At 33.8% G+C, this 20,895-nt stretch overlaps 1 protein-coding gene across 2 annotated transcripts in view; it reads left to right on the top strand.

The window, feature by feature from the left end:
• Nucleotides 1-19,020, top strand: part of Mfe2 (peroxisomal Multifunctional enzyme type 2) — a 140,757-nt gene extending 121,737 nt beyond the window's left edge. For both annotated transcript variants that reach the window (XM_085818182.1, XM_085818183.1), the window contains exons 28-31: nt 1,447-1,581; nt 13,516-13,657; nt 14,046-14,179; nt 17,193-19,020. In XM_085818182.1, coding sequence (XP_085674308.1) covers nt 1,447-1,581; nt 13,516-13,657; nt 14,046-14,179; nt 17,193-17,282 — 501 coding nt within the window. In that variant the 3' untranslated portion in view covers nt 17,283-19,020. The remainder of the gene's footprint in view (nt 1-1,446; nt 1,582-13,515; nt 13,658-14,045; nt 14,180-17,192) is intronic.
• Nucleotides 19,021-20,895: the final 1,875 nt, after the last annotated feature.

Genomic DNA, 20,895 nt, shown 5'->3' on the forward strand with positions numbered 1-20,895 from the left:
AAATCAAAAGTATTTATATTAAATTTACATTTCATTAGATGAATCTACCTTAGATTAATATATTTAGATGAAATAAAGTAATGAAACATTTCAAAGTAAATGTTATGTGGACTTCAGATTCATGAAAGGGGAGATTTAGTCTCTTTTCATTCTAAAAATAATGCTGCTGAAATAATAAAAAAAAAAAAAAATGCTAAAATGCGTGATGAAATGATCCGTGAAAAATTTTAGACGAGGTTTAAAGCGGTCATTTCATGACGTTTCAGTGACGTCGACAAATTGGCAAGATGCAAGGCAAATATTTTGTCTTTGCAACCTTGTAAAGACGTAAAAGTTACCGCAACCAGTTTGCAACCTCTTCGGACCAGTTTGCAACGTCGTGTGCTACTTGGGTATCCAATTAATAACATAAAAAATTGTTTAGGCATTGTTACATGAGTCATTACTCAAGTTGTCATGTTTTGAAACATGCAGTGATGAAAGGAAAGTATAATAAGTAGTGATTCGGCAGGTTTGCGTCTGATCAACGATGTATCTATGTGGAATGTTTCGGTTTGAGATGTGTGCCAAGGAAATATGCAGCAACGGAGCCAAATTTATGCTAAAATGGTTGTTTCTTCAATAACAAGAGATTTTATTTAGTTTCGAAGTGAAATTAAGAATCGAGACTCTCCAGATGTTTTATTATGCATGGAGAGGGGAATCAAATGCGCATGCATAAATCCTACGAGAAAAGTGTTGTTGGTGGTTTTGATGTCTGAATCTTAGATCATTCCGGATATTGGACGTCTGGATTTCGGACTTTGTACTGTACTCACTTATATTACCGCAAATATAATTTATAAAGTAGTATTTATTTCACATAGAGAGTGAATTGTTAATAATTAATTAATTTTAGTAAGAAGCCTTTGAGGTTAGAGCTTAGTTACATTTAAATTTTAGCAGTAGTGGCAAAAAGTTTTAAAATCTTATTTAACAAGCTTACTGCATTCTTCTTATTAACACGTTGAGCGTGGCACCAAATATGCTGTCCTTTCTGTTCAGCCAGCGCGAGTGATCAAGCGGTGCAGTGCTGCAGGGTGATCCGTGACTTCACTAATTAGAACTTATCTGTTGGTGAGCTTTGTCGGTTACCAACATACCAGTCCTGCCTGTGCATGACAAAGCTCGTTGTGGCCAATGTTAATACTGTTGGTCCTGCGAACCGATGCCAGCCAAACGAAATTCCAGTGCCGGTTCCCAGGGACCGATGGCAGCCACATGGAAGGTTCACTTCCGGGCTCGGATGTGTACCGATGCCGGCGACGCAGAAAATTAACTGCCAGTCCATAGGGCCCAGCACCGCGCTCAACGTGTTAAAGTATAATTTTTTGTTTTTAAATGATACTTAATGCAGAAATCAAGATTTGTGAGAAATATAAAACATTTGTTTATTTTTTTTCCTAGGCATTCATGACAGGAAGACTGAAAATCAAAGGGAATATTATGCTTACACAGAAATTAAACCAGTTGTGGCAGGAAATATTAAAATCTGGCCGAGCTGTTGAGCTACCTATACTTTCTGCTATTTTAGCTGATAGGGTAATTTGCATTCATTTATGATATAAATGTCTTTATAAAAGCTCTAAAGAATGAGATGTTTTATAAACTATTATTCTTGAAACTAGGTACTTATACTTTAACCTTTGCTTCTCAAATTTTAAATGGTAAAAATTAAAATTCTATATATACTTTGTTTTAATATAAGCAGATTATTTGTGCTTTTTTTTAACTTCAGATAGAAAATGAAATCGTGTAGAAGTAAATCTAGTAACATTTTTTAATGCAGTAATCTCAATGAATAATGTATGTTTTAATCAACATTGATGTTATAAGATGTATTATTTACATGAGTCTGCTCAATTTTGTTCTTTCTCTTTATTTACTGGAATTGTTGGATTATAAAATATAACAATGTAAATGTTATATCTCAAAATAATATTTTAGTTATCAATATTGGTAATTTCATCAAGTTTGTTAATTCTAATAAGTAGTGTATATATATGTGTCTGTTTGGGGGGGGGGACTTCTAAGGTAATGAAGGGTCTTACTAAAATTATTATGTCTCCTTAATAAATCACTTTTAATATTCTTAAAAAATCATCATTTAAATATTTTATTTTGATGTAAAAATAATTGAATTTCAGCATGAAGATTAATGTAACGATTGAATCTGCATGTGTTGAAAAGCCATATATATCATACATATATATATTAAAATTAAAACTGAACAAGCCAAAAAAAAAAAAGTTAGTGAAAAATCAGTACACTTTGAGCAACTTAATGGTTCTGCAAATTATAAATTGTGTCAACATAAATTTTGCAAAATAAAATTAAAAATGTAGTCAAAAGAGTTGTTTCAAAATAAAATAAAAACATAGCAGCTTAAATTACTAAAAAAAGAAATATATATTGTATATAAGGGAATAATTTACACCAAAGCTTTTAAATAATAACCTTGGCATGAAAGTTATTAGCTTAAATCCAATTTATATAAATTTTATTTATCAGAAATATAATTAAGTTTCTGCCTTCTTTTTATAAAAAATTGGCGGTTTATTGTGAAAGAATGGTATGTCATGTTTTACTCAAAGTATTTTCCTTTGCTAACCACTACTTTTTCCCATCTTTCTGGCAGCATATGGATACTGCATCAAAAGAACGCTTCATCTTTTGAGGCTAGCCACGAATCAACCCAATTTTTGGTTTCTTCATATGATGTGAAATACTGCTGATGAATATGTTTCATCATTTGAAACAAATCTTAAATTAATCTAAATTATTCGGCTTAGCTGTCGTCCTCATTTCTTCTTCTTTTTTCAGATATCATAGTGGACCTAAACTCTTTCATTTGCACCTGGCAAGCAGCATTTCATGTGTAAATAATTGATGTTCAATGTTTCTCATCTTCAGTTCATATAGAACAGTTTCCTTGCTTTTGAATCATTCATGATTTTAAATGATGTGAAATTGTTTGTTGAGTCACTTCTAATGTAAATGCAAGTTCTACTTGTATTATACACAGATCTTCATCCAATAATGCTTCTAATTCCATGTCTTCATACACTTTCATCCTTTTCCTCCTTCTTTGTCTATGATGTCAAATTTATCATTCGTAAGCTTTTGAAACTACTCACAACAACTTTTCTCAATAGAGGCAGCCACACCATATGCTTCTACAAGCAATCCATGCACCTCAGTTGGAGGTTTTTTCAAATTAAAAAGGTAAATCAAAAGTTTCAACAAATGATGACTCAAAACTCGACTTACTCAGCTCAAAACTCGACATTTTCGCATGAAAAAAAAAAAAAATATATATATATATGATGCTGTTACAACATCACTAATATTTCAAGGTTATGTTGTTAGCGGATGTCCATCTTTATGATTTGATGTTTTACATTAAAGTCCTTTAACCGGTGCACCATTTTTTTCAAACAGCTGAGACTTATTTGTACTCTATTCGCAATGAGGAATAATTCATTCAAGCATAAAAAGGAGATGAAACATGGTCATAACCAGATTACGGGATATATTTAGGGGGAGAGGTACTCCCCTTGAAAAGTGAGCTCTCTTCGTGGAAATTGGCAATAATTTTATTATCTTTTTTGTAATGTGTTGTAAAACATTTTTATAGCCTCAGTAGCACTTCACTCTCATAATCTTTTGTTGTAAAAGATCGTTATCACATCTTAGCGTTTTTACCTTTCTCCCAAATGTATTGTTTGTAAGAGCAATAAATTGTTTTAATTTAGAAATTACTTCATTTTTCTTTTTCATTAGGTAAATCATTGTGAACCTGCTGTTATCTAAAATTGAAACAAAAAAATGAACCGCGGCAAAACTCAAAGAAAACATACACAGGTTTTCAAACACGGCAAGCAAAGAATGCATGTAATCTCGTGATGAATCATATAACATAACATAACAATAGGGCGCTTCCTTCTTATGAAAAGAAGGAAAGGAGTTTAGGCAAAATTGCCCATTACTCTTCCGCCATTTAATCATTTAAATCAAGGGATTTAAATGGTAACTCCCGTAAAAGGTAAATAATAAATAGATAAGATCTCAAACTGACACCAAATCTATAGTATCAGCAAAAGATCCCATCTCTAAGTTCAAGGTGTCGGCTGGATCGTAAAAACTTGCCTATTGGATGGAAAACCGATTCAATCCCTCCCAAACCACCAAACGCAAATTCTTGACCAAACAAGAGTGCGATGGAGAGTCAAATAAATAAATAAATAAATAAGGAGGGCAGAGGTGCATTCTCAAGCCAAATGGCCAGGTAGTGTATAAAGATTTGATATCAATATATTCCAAAACACAGCTATGAGAGGGAAATCCCTGCATAGTTTCTTTTCCAAAAAAAAAAAAAAAAAAAAAGAACTCATAGGGCGTCTCAATGCTTGTTTCTTGTGGTTCCATATTCACCTTACCTGTAGGTGTTTAGTATACATCAGAAACCCTATTATGCCAGAGAGCCCTTTGTATAAAAGGGCTTGATCAAAGGTAATATAGGGAAACCCAAGGAATTTGTTTCTAGGGACAGAGAACACCGGACATCGTCCCAGAAAGTGAAAAGGTGTTTCCTCTTCTTCTCCACAAGCTGGGCAGAGAGGAGATTCGACAAGACCACATTTGTGGAGATGCTTAGCTAGATAAGCATGTCCAGTAACAATTTGAATTACCTGGCGTAAGTTAGTTCTACTGAGGTGTATGAGTTTACCTGAAAAGTTAAGTGTACTGAGCACCAATTTAGAATGAGCACAGTGTGGAAGTTTAGACCATATATCATCATGTTTGTTCTTTATCCAGCTTCTTACTTCTTTTTTAACCGTTTGATATGAAACTGGGTAAAATGGTTCTGGGCCAGACGTGGGTAGTTGCGAAGCATCTTTAGCTACTTTATCAGCTAGTTCATTTCCAGCAAAATCACAATGACCTGGGACCCAGACTAAACTAATGGTATTATGGGCCTGAGCCAGAGAATTGAGATCTTGAGTACAGTTCAAAACACAGTTTTGTAACTTGACACGATTAGCCAGGGAAAAGATGGCTGATTGGCTGTCAGAGAGAATATATATATACTTATCAACTGTATTTTTAGCTAAGAGCTCCCTGGCGACCATATTGATCGCCAGAACCTCGGCTTGGAAAACAGTTGTAAATTTACCAAGGTATAGATGAAATCTAATGAAATCTTCTTCAGATCCCTTGGTCCTTATAATAGCTCCAGCTCCAGTGAAGTTGGATTTTGATCCATCTGTGTAACATTCAATTGAGCCTGTTGGAATTAGGTCAATTAGAGATTCTATCTCATTCCTTTTTGGTATATGAGTTGAGAATACTTTATCTGGAACTATTGTTTTAGTAATTGCATCTTTGGGCATATAGATTATAGGGATCTCATTGCCCAAGTCCAGACATATGTCAATGTGGCTTTTCAGGTGGCTTTTATGACCAAAACCTGTCCTTTGGCACCATGTGCCATTTTTATTCAATCTATACATGGCTTTAATTACTTCTCCGCTCAAGAATAATTTCAAGGGTGGAATTTGCAGTAAAAATTCTAATGCAGCAGTAGGGGTACTATTTAAAGCCCCACTAATGCTTAGGCAAGCAAGTCTTTGCACCTTTTGTAAAATGTTTAAATACGTGCTTTTGTTAATAACATTAATCCAGACCACGCATCCGTAAGAAAGCATTGGCCGAACAATGGCAGTATAAATCCATAGAGTAGATTTTGGGTTAAGGCCCCATTGTTTACCAACGATTCGCCTACAAAGTACTAGAACATTTGTGGCCGTTTGCGCCTTTTCTTTTATATGGGTGATCCATGTAAGTTTACTATCCAGGTAACATCCTAGGTATTTAACGCATTCCTTACGCCTAATAATCTGGTGACCCAGATATAAATCTGCCAGTTTCCATTTCCTTCTCCACGTGAAAACTATGACCTCAGATTTTTCAGCAGAGAAAGAAAGGCCATTTGTATCACCCCAGTGTGAAACTTTAAGATCTGCTGAGCTTGATTATGTAGGGTTCCGATATCGAAACCCTGTAATAACACAATAAGGTCATCTGCATAAGCCTGTGACATGCCAGGTTCCTCCCGTAGAAGTACTAAGAGTGAGTTGAAAACCAGGTTCCACAGGAAACGGAGAAAGAATACCACCCTGCGGACACCCTTTAGTAATATCTCTCTTTATTTCATAGTCAGCAAGACTAACACAGATATTCCTGTTTTTAATCATGAAGATGACCCATCTAGTTATCATAGGGTGAATATGACTTCCAGTAAGGGCCTTATGTATTTTCTCGAAACCGATGTTATCAAAGGCTCCTACAATATCCAGTAGAATCCCAATGGCAAAGTGTCCGTCTATAATTGTTTTTTCTATTCTCCACACGAGTTGGTGTAAGGCCGACTCAGTGGAGAAGCCAGACCTAAAACCGTGTTGGTCTAAGCCAAAGGTATGTTTCAAATTATTATCTGACTGGAGGTGCCAGAAAATCAATCGCTCCAACAGCTTAAGCTGGAAGGATGTTAGCGTGATCATTCTAAAAGAGTTTGGTTTCTCATATGTATCTTTTCCTGGTTTAGGAAGAAACACACCTCGTGAAGTTCTCCAAACCTTAGGAACATATCCTAAAATCAAACTGGACCTGAATATGTCCACGAGAATGTGACCAAAAATATCCCAGCCTTTCTGAAGCAGAATTGGGTAAATGCCATCGTTCCCTGGAGATTTAAAGGGAAGAAATACATCAAGGGCCGCTTTAGCCTTTTCAAAATTCATAATTTGTCTTAGCAAAATCCAGATCTAATGGATTATGAAGTAGTTCCGATGGATTTTCCTGGGGGTCAGAGGTGACACTTCTGTCCCCCAGATGAAAATTCAACATGGTCGAAAGTGTATCCAAAGGGTTTATAGTATAACTGCCATCAGGTCGCATAACCGATGAGAGTTGAGACTCCTGAGATCTTTTAAGAATCTTATATACTCTGGCAGTCTTATGGTAGGACAGAATATCTGTGCAGAACGATCTCCATGAGTTGTATTTAGTTTTCCTGATTTCCCTTTTAAATTTCCTTTGTAGAATTTTGAAGTTAGACCAGTTAACTTCAGATTTATTTCTGACAGCTTTCCTGTGAGCTCTCCGAACCTCTAGGCGGAGGCTTTCAAGCTCCTTGGTCCACCAAACCCTCTTGCTAGGAGAGTACTTCCTTCGTTTGAGAGGGCATGATGCATGATAAGATTCAATAATGATATTTGTCAAGTTGTTTGCTTGAATATCAAGCTCCTCGACTGTACAATTATTGTCTAAAACCTGAAGGTTAATGACATTAGAAACCAGGAAATCCTTATAAAGGTCCCAATTTGTGTTTTTAATGTTTCTGAAATATTCAGCTGGAATTTCATCTGTAATACAAAATTGTATAAGGCGATGGTCAGAAAGTGAGGGATTGTCACTTACATGCCAATTCTCAATAAGGTTATAAATATCAGAAGAAGTTAATGTGAGATCAATGACTTCTCTTCTTCTGTTAACAAAGGTGGGGCGATTTCCCCTATTTACCCAAGTTAGGTTGGTATTCATTATAAATTCCATGAGTTTTTCTCCTCTAGGATTAGTATCAGAACTGCCCCATGACAGGTTGTGAGTGTTAACATCACCACCAATAACCATAGGAATATTGTTTATTTCACAGAAGCTCACAAGATCTATAAATTCTTGCGGAATGTTAAGGTCATAAGCCATGTAAACCGAGCAAAAACAAATGTTTCCTCTCAGTGAACTGTTTATGTCCTTAATTACAATAGCAGTTAAGTCCTCTGATGTAAATTGGGATAATTTCATAGCCTTTATATTTTTAGAAATGTAAATGCTAGTTCTAGGCCTTTTATCAAGTCCCTCTGTCGAAAAGAAGTGCGCGTTCATGGGCCTACCAAGGATTTTACCCTTGTACACCCAAGGTTCTTGAATTAAGGCAACAAAAGTGCCTTGCTTACCTAATTCAGCAGCTAAATTGTATGAAGCTGCTCTGCTATGTTGCAGGTTTAACTGACTAACCTTAACCATTAAAACAGGTTAAATGAAAGAAAAGAACTTACCCTGAAGGATTTTAGGAGAGACTTAGTTAAAAGCCGCATCCTTAGCATACTACTTCAAAGGAAGTAGTGACAAGGGAGACCTATTCAGATGTCTTCTCCAGAGCCTCCAAAGAAAGCTCTGGTTCCGACTCCTTTTCGGTCTCCCTTTCTTCCGTCAACTGTTTCTTTGGAGGATCCCTGGGCGAAGGAATTGATTTCTCCTGTTGCCTTGGTTCCTTCAACTGCACACAGCCACGGGCACCACAAAAAAGTTTGAAATTCTGGGCCTCCAGATAATCCATAAGTTCATGTTCTACTCCCAGCACCAAGGTATTACCTCCGTCTCCAGGGATAACTGCCTTGATGGCGATCTTCTTAACATCAAGGAGCTTGATGTTATCTTTTGGTGACCTGTTACCAGGAAACCAAGCGAAAAACCTCTTCATGGGGGGTCTGTCTCCGGGAGCCATGGCATGATAACCTGGATGGTTTTCTTCAGGGCCGGGTAGATCATTAATTAAAGTCTTCAGGATGTCCACAGTCTCCTGGTCCTCACATGCAATGTTGAGGCCATTCGGCTGCAGGACTGTCTTGTGGACCCTGCAGGTGGTTATAGAGCCATCTATAATTCGGTCATCAATTATAGAGGTGATGAAATCTGAATCCACCGATGTTATGTCTCTGGAATCATCCTTGCAGACGATTCGCAGAGTGATTGCCTTTCTTGCAGCTTGACTATATAGCTGTCGTTTCTTGAGGGCCATTTCCGGGGTGTCACCAGCAATGCGTTCTCTCTTACGAGACTCTTCATTGCTTGGATGGTTCTTCCTCACCGGTTTGGAGGTTGCTCCAGAGGTCCCAGCTTTATCTGTTTTCTCTTTCTCTTTCGCTCCCTTCTCCCCACAGATCGAGATCCCTTCCATGGCCCTCTCCAGTCGTTTCCGCTCTTTCTGGCGTTGCCTTTTTTCTCTTCTTTTATTTACAACCTCCGTCATTGGTGACTGGTCATCCGCTTGCGCATCTGGCACAGTACTTCTGACAGAGGAGTCAGTATCCATCCCCACTAGGTTCAAGGCGTCCGTGTCCGAAGGCACATTCACCCTTTCACCAGCGGTTCTGGTTTCTGTAGTCCTGAAGAGAAGAGCGTCCGCACCCGAAGGTACATTCACTCCCTCAGAAGGAATTACAGTGGTTATAGTGGGGATTTCAGAAGATGCGTTTTTATCTAATTTTGTATTGCAAGCATCCATTTTGGTATAAGATTGAAGGAAGGGGGAGAAAAATTCCTTCCGATTTTCTAAGAGCCAGTTTGGAGGGGCTAGCCCCAGATTAAGCAGCCAGTAGTGACCTCGGAAGAGCCCCCCGCTCTGCCATGCAGGACCCCACCCAGGCACCACCTGGAACTACAAGGCAGGCGAGATTATACACCAGCTGATAGAGCAGCCAGGACATGCTGGTTAGGCTGCCCCGGGCTCCTGTACTATCTGGCGGCCTGAGACGCAAAACTCAGCTTTTCTCCTGTATCCTCTACATGGCTGCTTCCTCCAAGACCCCTCCTCTCCAGATCAAAGGTCCTCGGAATTTCAAATCCTCCCCACAATCGCCGGTTTTCCCAGGGAAGAGCGGGCCGTTGGGTCGTCATAAGATTACTCATCATCAGACCGAACCTCATTCCACTGAACCCCAGTATGCCACAGGACTTTGTGACAGTTACCCATTTAGCACCACCCAGGGGGCACATGTGACTTAAGGACAATCACGGACGCGGGTAACATTACCCCCCCCCCCCCCGTGATGAATCAACAAGAAACAGAAACTAAAACACCGGATACCGAATCCAGATGTGTCGTCGTCGCTCTGTCTGCTGACAAAATCATACATCAATCACCGGAGAGTTTTATTTTCGATAGCGGTGCAAGTACCCACCTGGTAAATAATAAGAAATATTTCATGGACTTTCAAGCCATAAATCCGTCAGATATTATAACTGCGAATGGGCAATGTATTAAATCAACAGCGATAGGAACTGTCCATTTTAAAACATCAAATGCATTCATTGAATAAAGTGTAAACTAACTGATTTCCCGTATCCCAAAGAATTGAAATTCAGAGCATCTAAACCATTCGAACTCGTTCACACTGATGTTTAAGGACCAGTACAAACACTGGCTGCTAGTGGATACCTATACTTCATAACTTTTATAGATGATTACAGCAGGTTCACAATGATTTACCTAATGAAAAAGAAAAATGAAATAATTTCAAATTAAAACAATTTATTGCTCTTACAAACAATAAATTTGGAAGTACACAAGTAAGGAACTTGAAGAATATCTCATAAAACATGGTATAACTCACCAGCTTACTGTACCGTGTTGTCCAGCCCAAATTGAAGTCAGTGAATGCAAAAATACATCTTTGATGGAGATGACAAGATGCCTTTTAGCTGACTCAGGTCAACCTCACAGATACTGGGCATAAGCAGTATTAACTGCAAATTATTTACAGAATCGTATGCGCACAAAACCAAATGCAAAAACGCCATATGAATTGTGGCATACCAAGAAACCCAACCTCTCTCATCTGAGGACTTTCGGGTGCAAGGTTTTTACTTACATAAACCTAAAAGGGGTAAACTCAATGTACTGCTATAAAAGGAATACTCGTTGGCTATGACAGGAGAAGTAAAGGCTATAGAATTTTAGTCTCTGGAAACAAAATCATAATAAGTCAATCTCTACGATTTATTGAAGACACTGAAACTAACGAACCAGTAAACGTCTCTTTAAACCAGGATGAAGAAAATCCCAAGGAAGAAAGGTCAGAAGAGGAAGAAATAAAAATTGAACTACTCGAAGAGGAAGAAATATCAGAACACGAAGAACTTCTTTTCGAACTCAGAACATCGAACAGAGTCACAAAAGGTAAACCACCTGATTGCTATGGATTCCATGCAAAATATCCAATCTCTTCCAAACCCAAATCCTGGAAGGAAATTCAAACTCGAGAAGAAATTAATTCACTGGAAGAAAACAACACTTGGGAATTAGTTGATTTACCAAAAGGAAGAAAACCAATAGGATGCAAATGGTCTTTCAAAACCAAGCTCAATGCAGAAAGAAAAATTGAAAGATACAAAGCCAGATTAGTCGCAAAAGGATTTAGCCAGAAGTTTGGTTCTGACTATGATGAAACCTTTGCTCCTGTAATAAAATATACAACTCTACGAGTCTTCCTATGTGCAGCTTCGTATAAAAACATGTCTGTCAGACATATTAATATCAAAACAGCTTTCCTTCATGGAGAACTAGAAGAAATTTACATGACTCAACCCAAAGGATACTCAAAAGCTGGAAATGAAAATAAAGTTTGCAAGCTGAAGAAATCTATATATGGTTTAAAACAAGCCACTAGAGCTTGGAATTTGAAAATAGGAAAAATACTTCTAAACATATCATTTATCTTAAACAAAGTAAAGCATACCCATGATTGTTTTTCAAAGCCGTCAACAGAAAATTGACATATATAATATTATATGTAAATGATATGCTTATAGAAAGTAAAAGAAAAGAAAATGTAATGGAAACAATCCAACATCTGAACTCTAAATTGGAAATCAAAAAACCTAGGAGAAGTCGCCTACTACCTTGGCATAAACATCGAAAGATTTAAATATGGAACCTTTGCCATAAACCAAAAGAACAAAAGAATAAAATCGAAGAAATAGTTAAAAAAATTGGACTTAAAAAAAAAAAAAACCAACATATACACCAATGGAAACTACTGCAAACTAGAAACTGAAGGTGATCTTCTAGAGGATAATACAGAATATAGACAAGCAGTAGGGGCATTATTATATATTGCAACAATCAGCAGACCAGATATAGCATGCAATGTCGATCTACTGAGTAGAAGAAACGAAAAACCCAGGAACAAAGATTGGAATGCTGTCAAGAAAGTCATTCGATATTTATATACATTTAAAAACTTTAAGTTGGTCTTTAACGAAATTCAAGAACCTTTACTAACTGCATATTCAGATGCAGATTGGGCAAATGACAGAACAAGAAGAAAATCCATTAGCGGATACATATTCAAATTAGGAAATAACTGCATTTCATGGAGCAGCAAACGGCAAACCTACATTGCACTATCTTTAACTGAAGCAGAATATATTGCAGCAGCTAATACAGCACAAGAAGCACAATTTCTGTTAAATTTGCTTAAAATCTAGGACTAAAACAAAATCTGCCAATTACTCTCTATGAAGTTAACAAGTCATGCATCAAGCTATCACAGACGGAGAAAAATAGCTCCAGAACAAAAGATATAGACGTTAAATACCACTACTTGTGTGAACTTCAACAAAATGGGATTCTGAACCTAGACTACTGCAAAAGCTTGGACATGATTGCGGATCTACTCACCAAACCACTAGGCAAGCCTGCGTTTGAGAAACTTTGAGAATCGCTGCAAATGGCGATGCTGCCCATCAAGTAGGGGTGTTGGTATGCTAATAGCAATGGACTGTCGGCAATAACGCGATAAACATTATGAACTGAAAACCCTGTAATTCGTTACTTTATTATTTAATTAGCTATGATCTTTTCACTTCAGGGCTCGTAATCTTTTGTTGTAAAACATTTTTATAGCCTCGCAATCTTACAACAAATTAAGAAAAGTAGAGAGCAAATTGATTCCTCTTACCTTATATCCAGTGCAGTTTCAAGTGAGATGATAACTAATTGACTTGTAATCCAAAAAAGGTTGTAGACGGAAATTGTAAGTGAAACACATACTTTATTAATACATTAAAATAGATTAGGATTTGTTAGTATTCCAAATACATATTGAAAGAGGGAGTTACATAATAGAGAGTGTCATATCACTGTCCTGTCCTGTAGGAATGAGAAAAAAAAAAGAAAAAATGAGGTTCATAATGTTTATCGCTTTATTGGTGACAGTCCATCACTATTGGCATACCAACATAATGTACTTTCAAATTTATTTTTATGTGTAGACTATTTTAATTTGATCTTATTTTAAAAAGTACATTTTTGATCAATGCCCATACAAATTTTAATCTTCTAAGTTTTTACTAGTTTATTAATATTTCATCTGTTTTCAATATCTTTGCTTAATTTCAGTTTGCAATAGTTTTTCACTTGCTTTCCAAGGAGAAAATCCGTTCTAGAAAATTAATAATTATATTTAATATTAATAATTATATATCCTGCTTCAGAATTAATGCTACTTACCATTAAGTTCATTTTAACATTTAAAAATCAGAAAATGATTAAATTCTTGTCCTAATTTTATATTTATATGAAACATTTTTGTGTTAAAATTACTTGACTAATTTTGATTTCTGTTTTAGCCATTTGACCCATCATTAAGAAGTGAGCCATGTTTTGTAGAGCTTGGCAAACGAATTTCCAGATTGCCAGAACTTGTAGAAAAATTCAAGACAGTCTTTGAATTCAATGTTACTAAGAACAGTGAAAAGCAAACTCAGTGGAGTAAGATAATTTCTATTTCCTTTAAAAGGGGAGGGGATTACTGCTTTCTATCTAAAAATATTATATGGTACACTTCTAGTATTATGTGCTTGTGCAAATAACTTCTTGTATTTAATAACTGTATTCCATTTTTCAAATAAGTTATTTATAAATTAATAACCATTGAATGTAATTGATTAGTATTTTTTCTATTTTTACTATTTTTTAAAAAGGTATTTTTAAAGGAAATGTTTATTAGCCTAGTTATCATTCCTCTTTCAAGAATGGATATTTTCTTACATTTTTAACTGATTTAATTTTTTTCATACTCTTTTTTTTTAAATTGATGTAATTTATGATTAATATTCTTGTTATATAATAACATTTATATGTAAATTTTACATTTTAGTTGTAGACTTGAAAACAGACAAAGGAATGCTTTCTCGAGGTCCAGCTAAAGAAGGTGTGACGCCAACAGTTTTCATAAATGTAGATGATGATGTGTTTGCTGATTGGATTTTATATAAAATTTCTGCTGATCAGGTAAGGGTATATAAGTGTTCAAGAAAATGTAAATATTAAACTACCTTGTTTATGGAAAGGAACATATTAATTTATAAAACTTTAATATAAAATGATTCAGAAACATGTATTGAAAAATAATAATAGGTACAGTTATTTTGGGGGGGATGTATGCATGGGATATCTTTTTGAATTTGTAGCATTAATTATGCATTTCGAAGTATGTTTATTATTTCTTTTAATGTTACATTGGAAATCTGTTAACTGAAGATGCTTGGTATTTTAAGTATCATAAGCATTGACTGCTTGGGATGCTACTTCTGTTGTGATACAAATTCTGTCATTATCTTCCATGAATGATACCTTTGGGAGTTTTAAATAACATGTGTGTTGTTCCTTAGTTAAAATTACACTATTGCAGTATAATATATAATGATGGATTTTCTATGTTGTGTCTTCTTACCGAATCATTTTAAAATTGTGTATTATTTTAATTTATATGTATTTAATATAATATCCTGAGCATTTGGTTTTTGAAATTCGTAATAGTACTCTGTAATCAATTCTGAATTTGGAAAGAGCAATAAGATCTAAAAAAAATTATTCGTCATAAATTTGATAAATATAGATGAATTTGAAAATTTAAATATTTCGTCTTTCAGAGAAAATAATGATCATTTGCAAAATTTTTTTATGTTGTATGTAATCTATTTTATAAAGCTTATTTTTTTTCTGTAGAGATCTGAATAATAACCTAAAAATTAGAGTGTTCTTATGAAACATTCATATTAGATCAATGCAAGGCTTAATTTCTAACCAAAATGTCAGAATTTATGTAGGACCATCAAGAATAAAAATAAATAAATTAAAAGAAACAATAAATTGAATAAAATTAATATAAATAATAAATTTATGTGATTTATTATGACTTGAAAATGATTTTATAAAAAATAATAAATTAACAAATAGCAAGATATGGTACTGAAGATGAAATAACTATTACAGTTTGAATTCTTCAAGATCAAATGAAATTGCTATTTTATTTTGATTTTAAATCCATTAAATTAGTGACTGCCATAATGACTGCGCAGGGTGTAATATATAAAATAAATTTAATTATAACTTCATCGCAGGGATATCAACGTTTATTAGGAGAATGGAAAAAGTAAGCGTTCACAATACAGCAATGTTCAGCATGACTACAACTCTATAACTGAAGTTCAGAGCTTAAAGTTGGCAGATTGCCCAAAAATAATAGATGTTGACACTACAGGAATAATATTAATTTTGAGTGATGTGCTATTATAAATTACTTTTTTGGGGGGGGCGGGGAAAGGCCACCCAACTGGTATGGTGGTTAGTATTTATTGACTACTATGCCAATGCTGAAGGGCTCAGCATTGAATCCCAGAGAAGGCATGGATGTTTGCAAATGTATAGTGTCTGTGCTGCATGGGGGCACTCTATATATGCAGCGAGCCAAAAGTCCTCTCGAGAGGTGCTCTCCAAAAAAATTGGGGGACAGAAGAGCTAAATCACATTATCACCTGTAACATGCTCAAGGCTGTTGCAATGACAGGCATAATCTTGCATTCATTGCCATGAGGAATTTCGTGGGCTTAGGCTGACTATACATCAGACAAGTGAGCATCAGCAACAACAACACTTTTGCAAAACCAGTAGCTTTTCCTTAGCATTTGAAAATTAAAAACTGTACTTGTTTTATTTGAATATTTCTTGTATATATATTCCTTAATCTTCAAAATAATTGATAAAATATTGGCAAAATAATTTTTTACAATCTTAGTTATTTCACTATATTTTGTAGTAAATACGTAAAGTTATTAATTTACTCGCATTTTATTATATTTGGTCAGGGGAAATTGCTCTTTGGTCAGGCAAATTTTAGTGTAAATCTTGCTGGGTGAAGTAGCTTATTATGAAGCTGAACATAATATAAAGTTAAGGAAAATTCATTTTTGTTATTAAAGAATGAAATAATCATATTTATCGTCTTTTCTACAGTCTGTATTGTAGAAAGATTACTCATCAAGTGTTATCTGCAAAGCAAAATAAATGATGTCATTTTAAAAAAATCTGATGTGTACACCACATGACTTTGTTGTACGGACTATTAAATTATACGCATTTTATCTTGCATTTCATTTAAACTTATTGGATTGAATTAAATCTACTTCGTCAATAGCGCACAAACCACAATAGAATAAATGCACTCTTTAAAATTCACTATATTTGTTTACCATAGTGACAATCTGACTTTAGGTTCACTTAAAAGCGTTATATTTCATTCATATTATAACTCAGAATGCACAAAATTTATTTCATTTGAAGAATTATCTAATCGTTGCCACATGTTCTATTCAAATAGTATAATAAATCTAGAACGACGTATAAAAGAAATTAAGGAAACAAAACAAAAAAGAAACAGTTTTTCACAGATGATTCAGTATTTCTCATTCAATTTATTCAGTTCTCACTTCGCGACAAGGCAAAAATACATAAAAACTCAAAATATCTGTATTAAAAATTACGAAGTAAATCTTAAACACTTATTTCCTCGAAAAAATTCCAGAAAGGATTAAGCATGATTTAATTCGCAATAATAAATGAAGGCATTATCTTTGTTGTTGTGAAGCTACGTTTCTCTAGATTGGCAACAAATCCACTACTCTGCCATTTCAAATGTAAACAAGCAATGGCCACCATGTTATTTAAACATTAGGCTTAACTGCACTTAAACAGCTTTTAAATTGTTGATAATTTTACAAATATTGCTTGCAGATTTCTTAAAGGCATAAAGCTGAAACTGTTTTGAATTTGAAAATATAAAATATACTTTTTTTAATTGAGCAATAATTTAAATAATACTGAAAATTTTTAATTACTTGTTTTTTCCCCTTTCTTTCTCCCTCCCTCCCTTTTTTTTCTTTGGGGGGGGGTAATGTTTTATGAAAAATCATGCATTGATTTCAAATATTACTGTTGTAAAAATAAGTATTCTGTTTTTTTGTAGGTCGTTTCCTCCAACAAAACAAAAATTCAAGGGGATTCTTCTCTTGTTTTAAAGCTTTTGAATTCTTTCAAACTGACATCAAAGTTATAAAAGATAAAATTAAGAAGTATTATCTATAAATTGATATATATTTGATTATGTCGTTATCAGCAAAGTCGTGACTGTTATTTCTGTTAAGGTAAAAGGAATATTTTTCTCCTTTGATAAAAGGATAGGCTGTTACTTAATTTACTAACTACTTATGTAATTATGATGTTACAAATTTTTCTATTTTTGATACTTATAATATATAAGTATTATAGGCTTTTAAATATGAAATATATTCTGTATAGTACAAATCATCTATCATAGTTTAAAATCTTGGTGGTGATTTTCTGAGGAAAGGGATGGACTTCAAAATAAATGAATAAAATATTTACATTGTATGTGTATGATTTGTATATTTTCTGTAATAAATTTTTTATTTTGTACATCTGATTTTTGTTAAATTTATGTGTGAATGCTGCAGATGAATTTATATTTTTGACGTAATTTCTCATAAAACAGAAGTTTGCAACATGATTGCATACTCTTATCCTAGATTTAAAACCATTTTACCAAAAGATACTTTTCGAATTAATTCAAAATCTCCTGCAACTAAATTTAGATTTCAAATGACTGATTAAATGAGTAATAACATCTTTGGCATTTGGTATTTTTAATATCCTTTGTTACACCAATCAAGGATTGTAATATTATAATTCATAATTATACAATTTCTTATAATTCTTACATATAACTTATTTTTTGTAATATACCTAAATTTGTTATTGCAGCACTATCATTGATAATAATAAAATAAAACGGAAGTTAAAAAACCCTGCCTTTATTACACACAAAAATTAGGGCCAGATTTTTCAGAACTGGAAACCTGAGACAAAACTTGTTACAGAGATCTTCCTCCTGCTGATTGTCATGCAGACGGCTGGCACGTCGATGTGACAGAGCATTTTCGCATTCACCCCCCACCTGTAAGGCATTTGTATCACAGTTTTGGAACACTTTAGAAACTAATATTTTTGGCACAAGATGACATTATATATGTCGTTAGGATTTGAGATACATGTAGATTTGATCTTTTACTCCAACTGAGACAGAGATGAGTCTCACAGCTTTGGTTTTGATTGTATGTATAACCATCAAGGGAAAAACATTTTCTTCACTGGCAGGCTTGTTGAGGACTGGCTCTTTTAAAAATGTGGATTTGTATTTATAGATGAATGCTATGGTTTTTTGGGAGAGGGGCTATAAAACTGTGTGTTTCTTTAAATGTGCAGGTGGTATTTATTAATGAATGTTATGGGAGGTTTTTTTTTTTTTTTTTTTTTTTTTTTTTTTCTTCTTTTTGTTTCCCTTGCTATAGTGCTGAGTGTTTGCATTAGCAATCCAGTTTCTGAATGAGAATTATGCCTTTTGTGTATCAATTGTTTTTGATTTGAAGATTATAATGAAAATTTTTAACAAATTTTGTGAATTTAAATCAGATTATATCTGTAACTTTATTGTTTGTATGAGAAAAGAAACAAGAGTTAAGAAACTTCAGGATTTTATGGGGAAAGAGTTGTTAAATATTTACTGGAAGAACTTTTCTGGTCAAGGGTATGATTTGTATGTTGATTATTTTTTCATGTCTCTGTCATTCGTGGATGAATTCTTTACGCTTGAAAGAAATACTTGTGGGACTGTCACGAGAAGAAGGAAAGGAATGACTGAAAGTTTTCCACCTCCCAAAATGAAAATTGGTGAGATGTTAGTTTCGAAAAAAAAAAAAAAAAAAAAAAAACTAAAATTAACTGTTTTTGAAGATAGACAACAAGCGCTTTCAAGTTCTAGAAAAATGTGACGGCAATGCTGTGTTCATTTACTTTTCTGCAAAACGTCTCCAAAAAGGCAGATGAGCTATTACGAATGCAAGAATTGTAACATAGGCTGTGTATAAACCCCTACTTTAAAATTTATCTGACTAAAAATTAATTTTAAATAAAATATTTAGTTATCAAATGTGTCACTGGCAGGTAAGTAAACACTGACAAAAAATAATATGCAACTTAAAAATATTTAAACAAAAAAATTCTAAGTATTAGAAGCATGTAAGTAAAAAAAATATTCAAAAGCATATACTGAATATATACTGTATAGAACATTATTAAACAACATGTTCATCTTTCTTTAATTTCGTGGATTTAGTCTTAAGTAGTAAAAAACCCTCTGCACCTGGAGAGACCAATATGAAAGAAACAGCCAGTCCACTCAGTACCTGCATGCTTACAGGCTTAATTGTTAGTGATACAGATTATATTTTGTGTAAGGAATATTTTATATAATGTATTTCATGAAATAAGTTTTTGATTTATCAATTTGTTATTTAAACTTGAAGGGAATGTAATAAAATTTTCCTCCATCTCCTTTGCAACAGTTTGTTTTTTTACCATTTATTTAGTGTACATGCCATTTCACTTCTTTTATCCAATCTCTGTTGAAGTGCTTTGGATAACACGAGGACCTTTAGACACACCCTTTACTATGCCTTGTATACAAGAATGATATACAAGATGTTGCCAAGTTAGTATGACATAGGTTTTTTACCTGAGGCTTTACTAAAGCATGTAGTTGTGGTTGTAGCATACAAGAGTGCGAGATAAGGATTCAGGCTCTCAATTTTAAAGGCATAAGTATCTAAAATAATAAATTGAGCATTTTAGTTCTGCTTCTAATTTTATATTTTTAAAGAATGTAGTTTAAAAAAATTTAACATATTTTGAATACTATACTTTGTTTATGGTTGAATTCGGAGGACTGGTGGAAATCAGGCCCTGAAAAAATGTACTTATATAATTGAACTGTTTTTCAGTGTAATTGCCACCTGAATTTAAATACTTAATACAGCATGAGCATAGTTTTCAGTATATCTTTGCTAAAGAATATCTACTAACAGAGAACTCAGTCACTCCTTAATACTTACTGTAAATCAGTTAATTTTTCTTAGATTTCTACAGCCTGTACTTTCCTCTTTGTAGTTAAGTGATAACCTTCCGAAGCAAGGACCTGATTATGCTTGTACACTTTTACTTTTAAATGTGCACATACAGCATAATATAAACTTTCTACACAGTTTATCAACAGAGAAGATGCCCAAAATTAACTCAAAATCGTGATTAATGTGATAGCCATTAAAAATACACAAAAGAGAAGTATAACATGTATTATAATTAAATACTTTTAACAATTTACTTGTATTTTAAAAATTAATTAAAAATGTAATACAAAATTTAGTTATATTAATTAAAATAATAGAATATGTTATAGGCATAATAGAAGTATTAAACAAGATAAATATTGTTAACAAATTACTTGTATCTACAGTTTTAATCTAAAGATTAAGTTTATCTGGTCACATAAATTAAATCAGTATTCAAACAAAAAGAACACATTGTAAATAACAGAAGAATAAACATCATTAGAAATGAATAAACTAAATTAAAAAGGACATTACAGAAGATTAATGGCTGTATTTATTTTTATAATTGAGAAATTTACTTCTAATGGATGGTTTAACTATGTTTATATATTCTAGATTACATCCAATTCAGTAAAGTACTGATGTGGATAAAAATAACAATCAAATACTTTATTGTCTGCTATCCTTGTTATCTCACTCTTTCTC

This window comes from Stegodyphus dumicola, chromosome 6 (genome assembly GCF_044657685.1).
Source record: "Stegodyphus dumicola isolate Sdum_Otavi_A_Nest chromosome 6, ASM4465768v1".
NCBI classification, from domain to species: Eukaryota; Metazoa; Arthropoda; class Arachnida; order Araneae; family Eresidae; genus Stegodyphus; species Stegodyphus dumicola.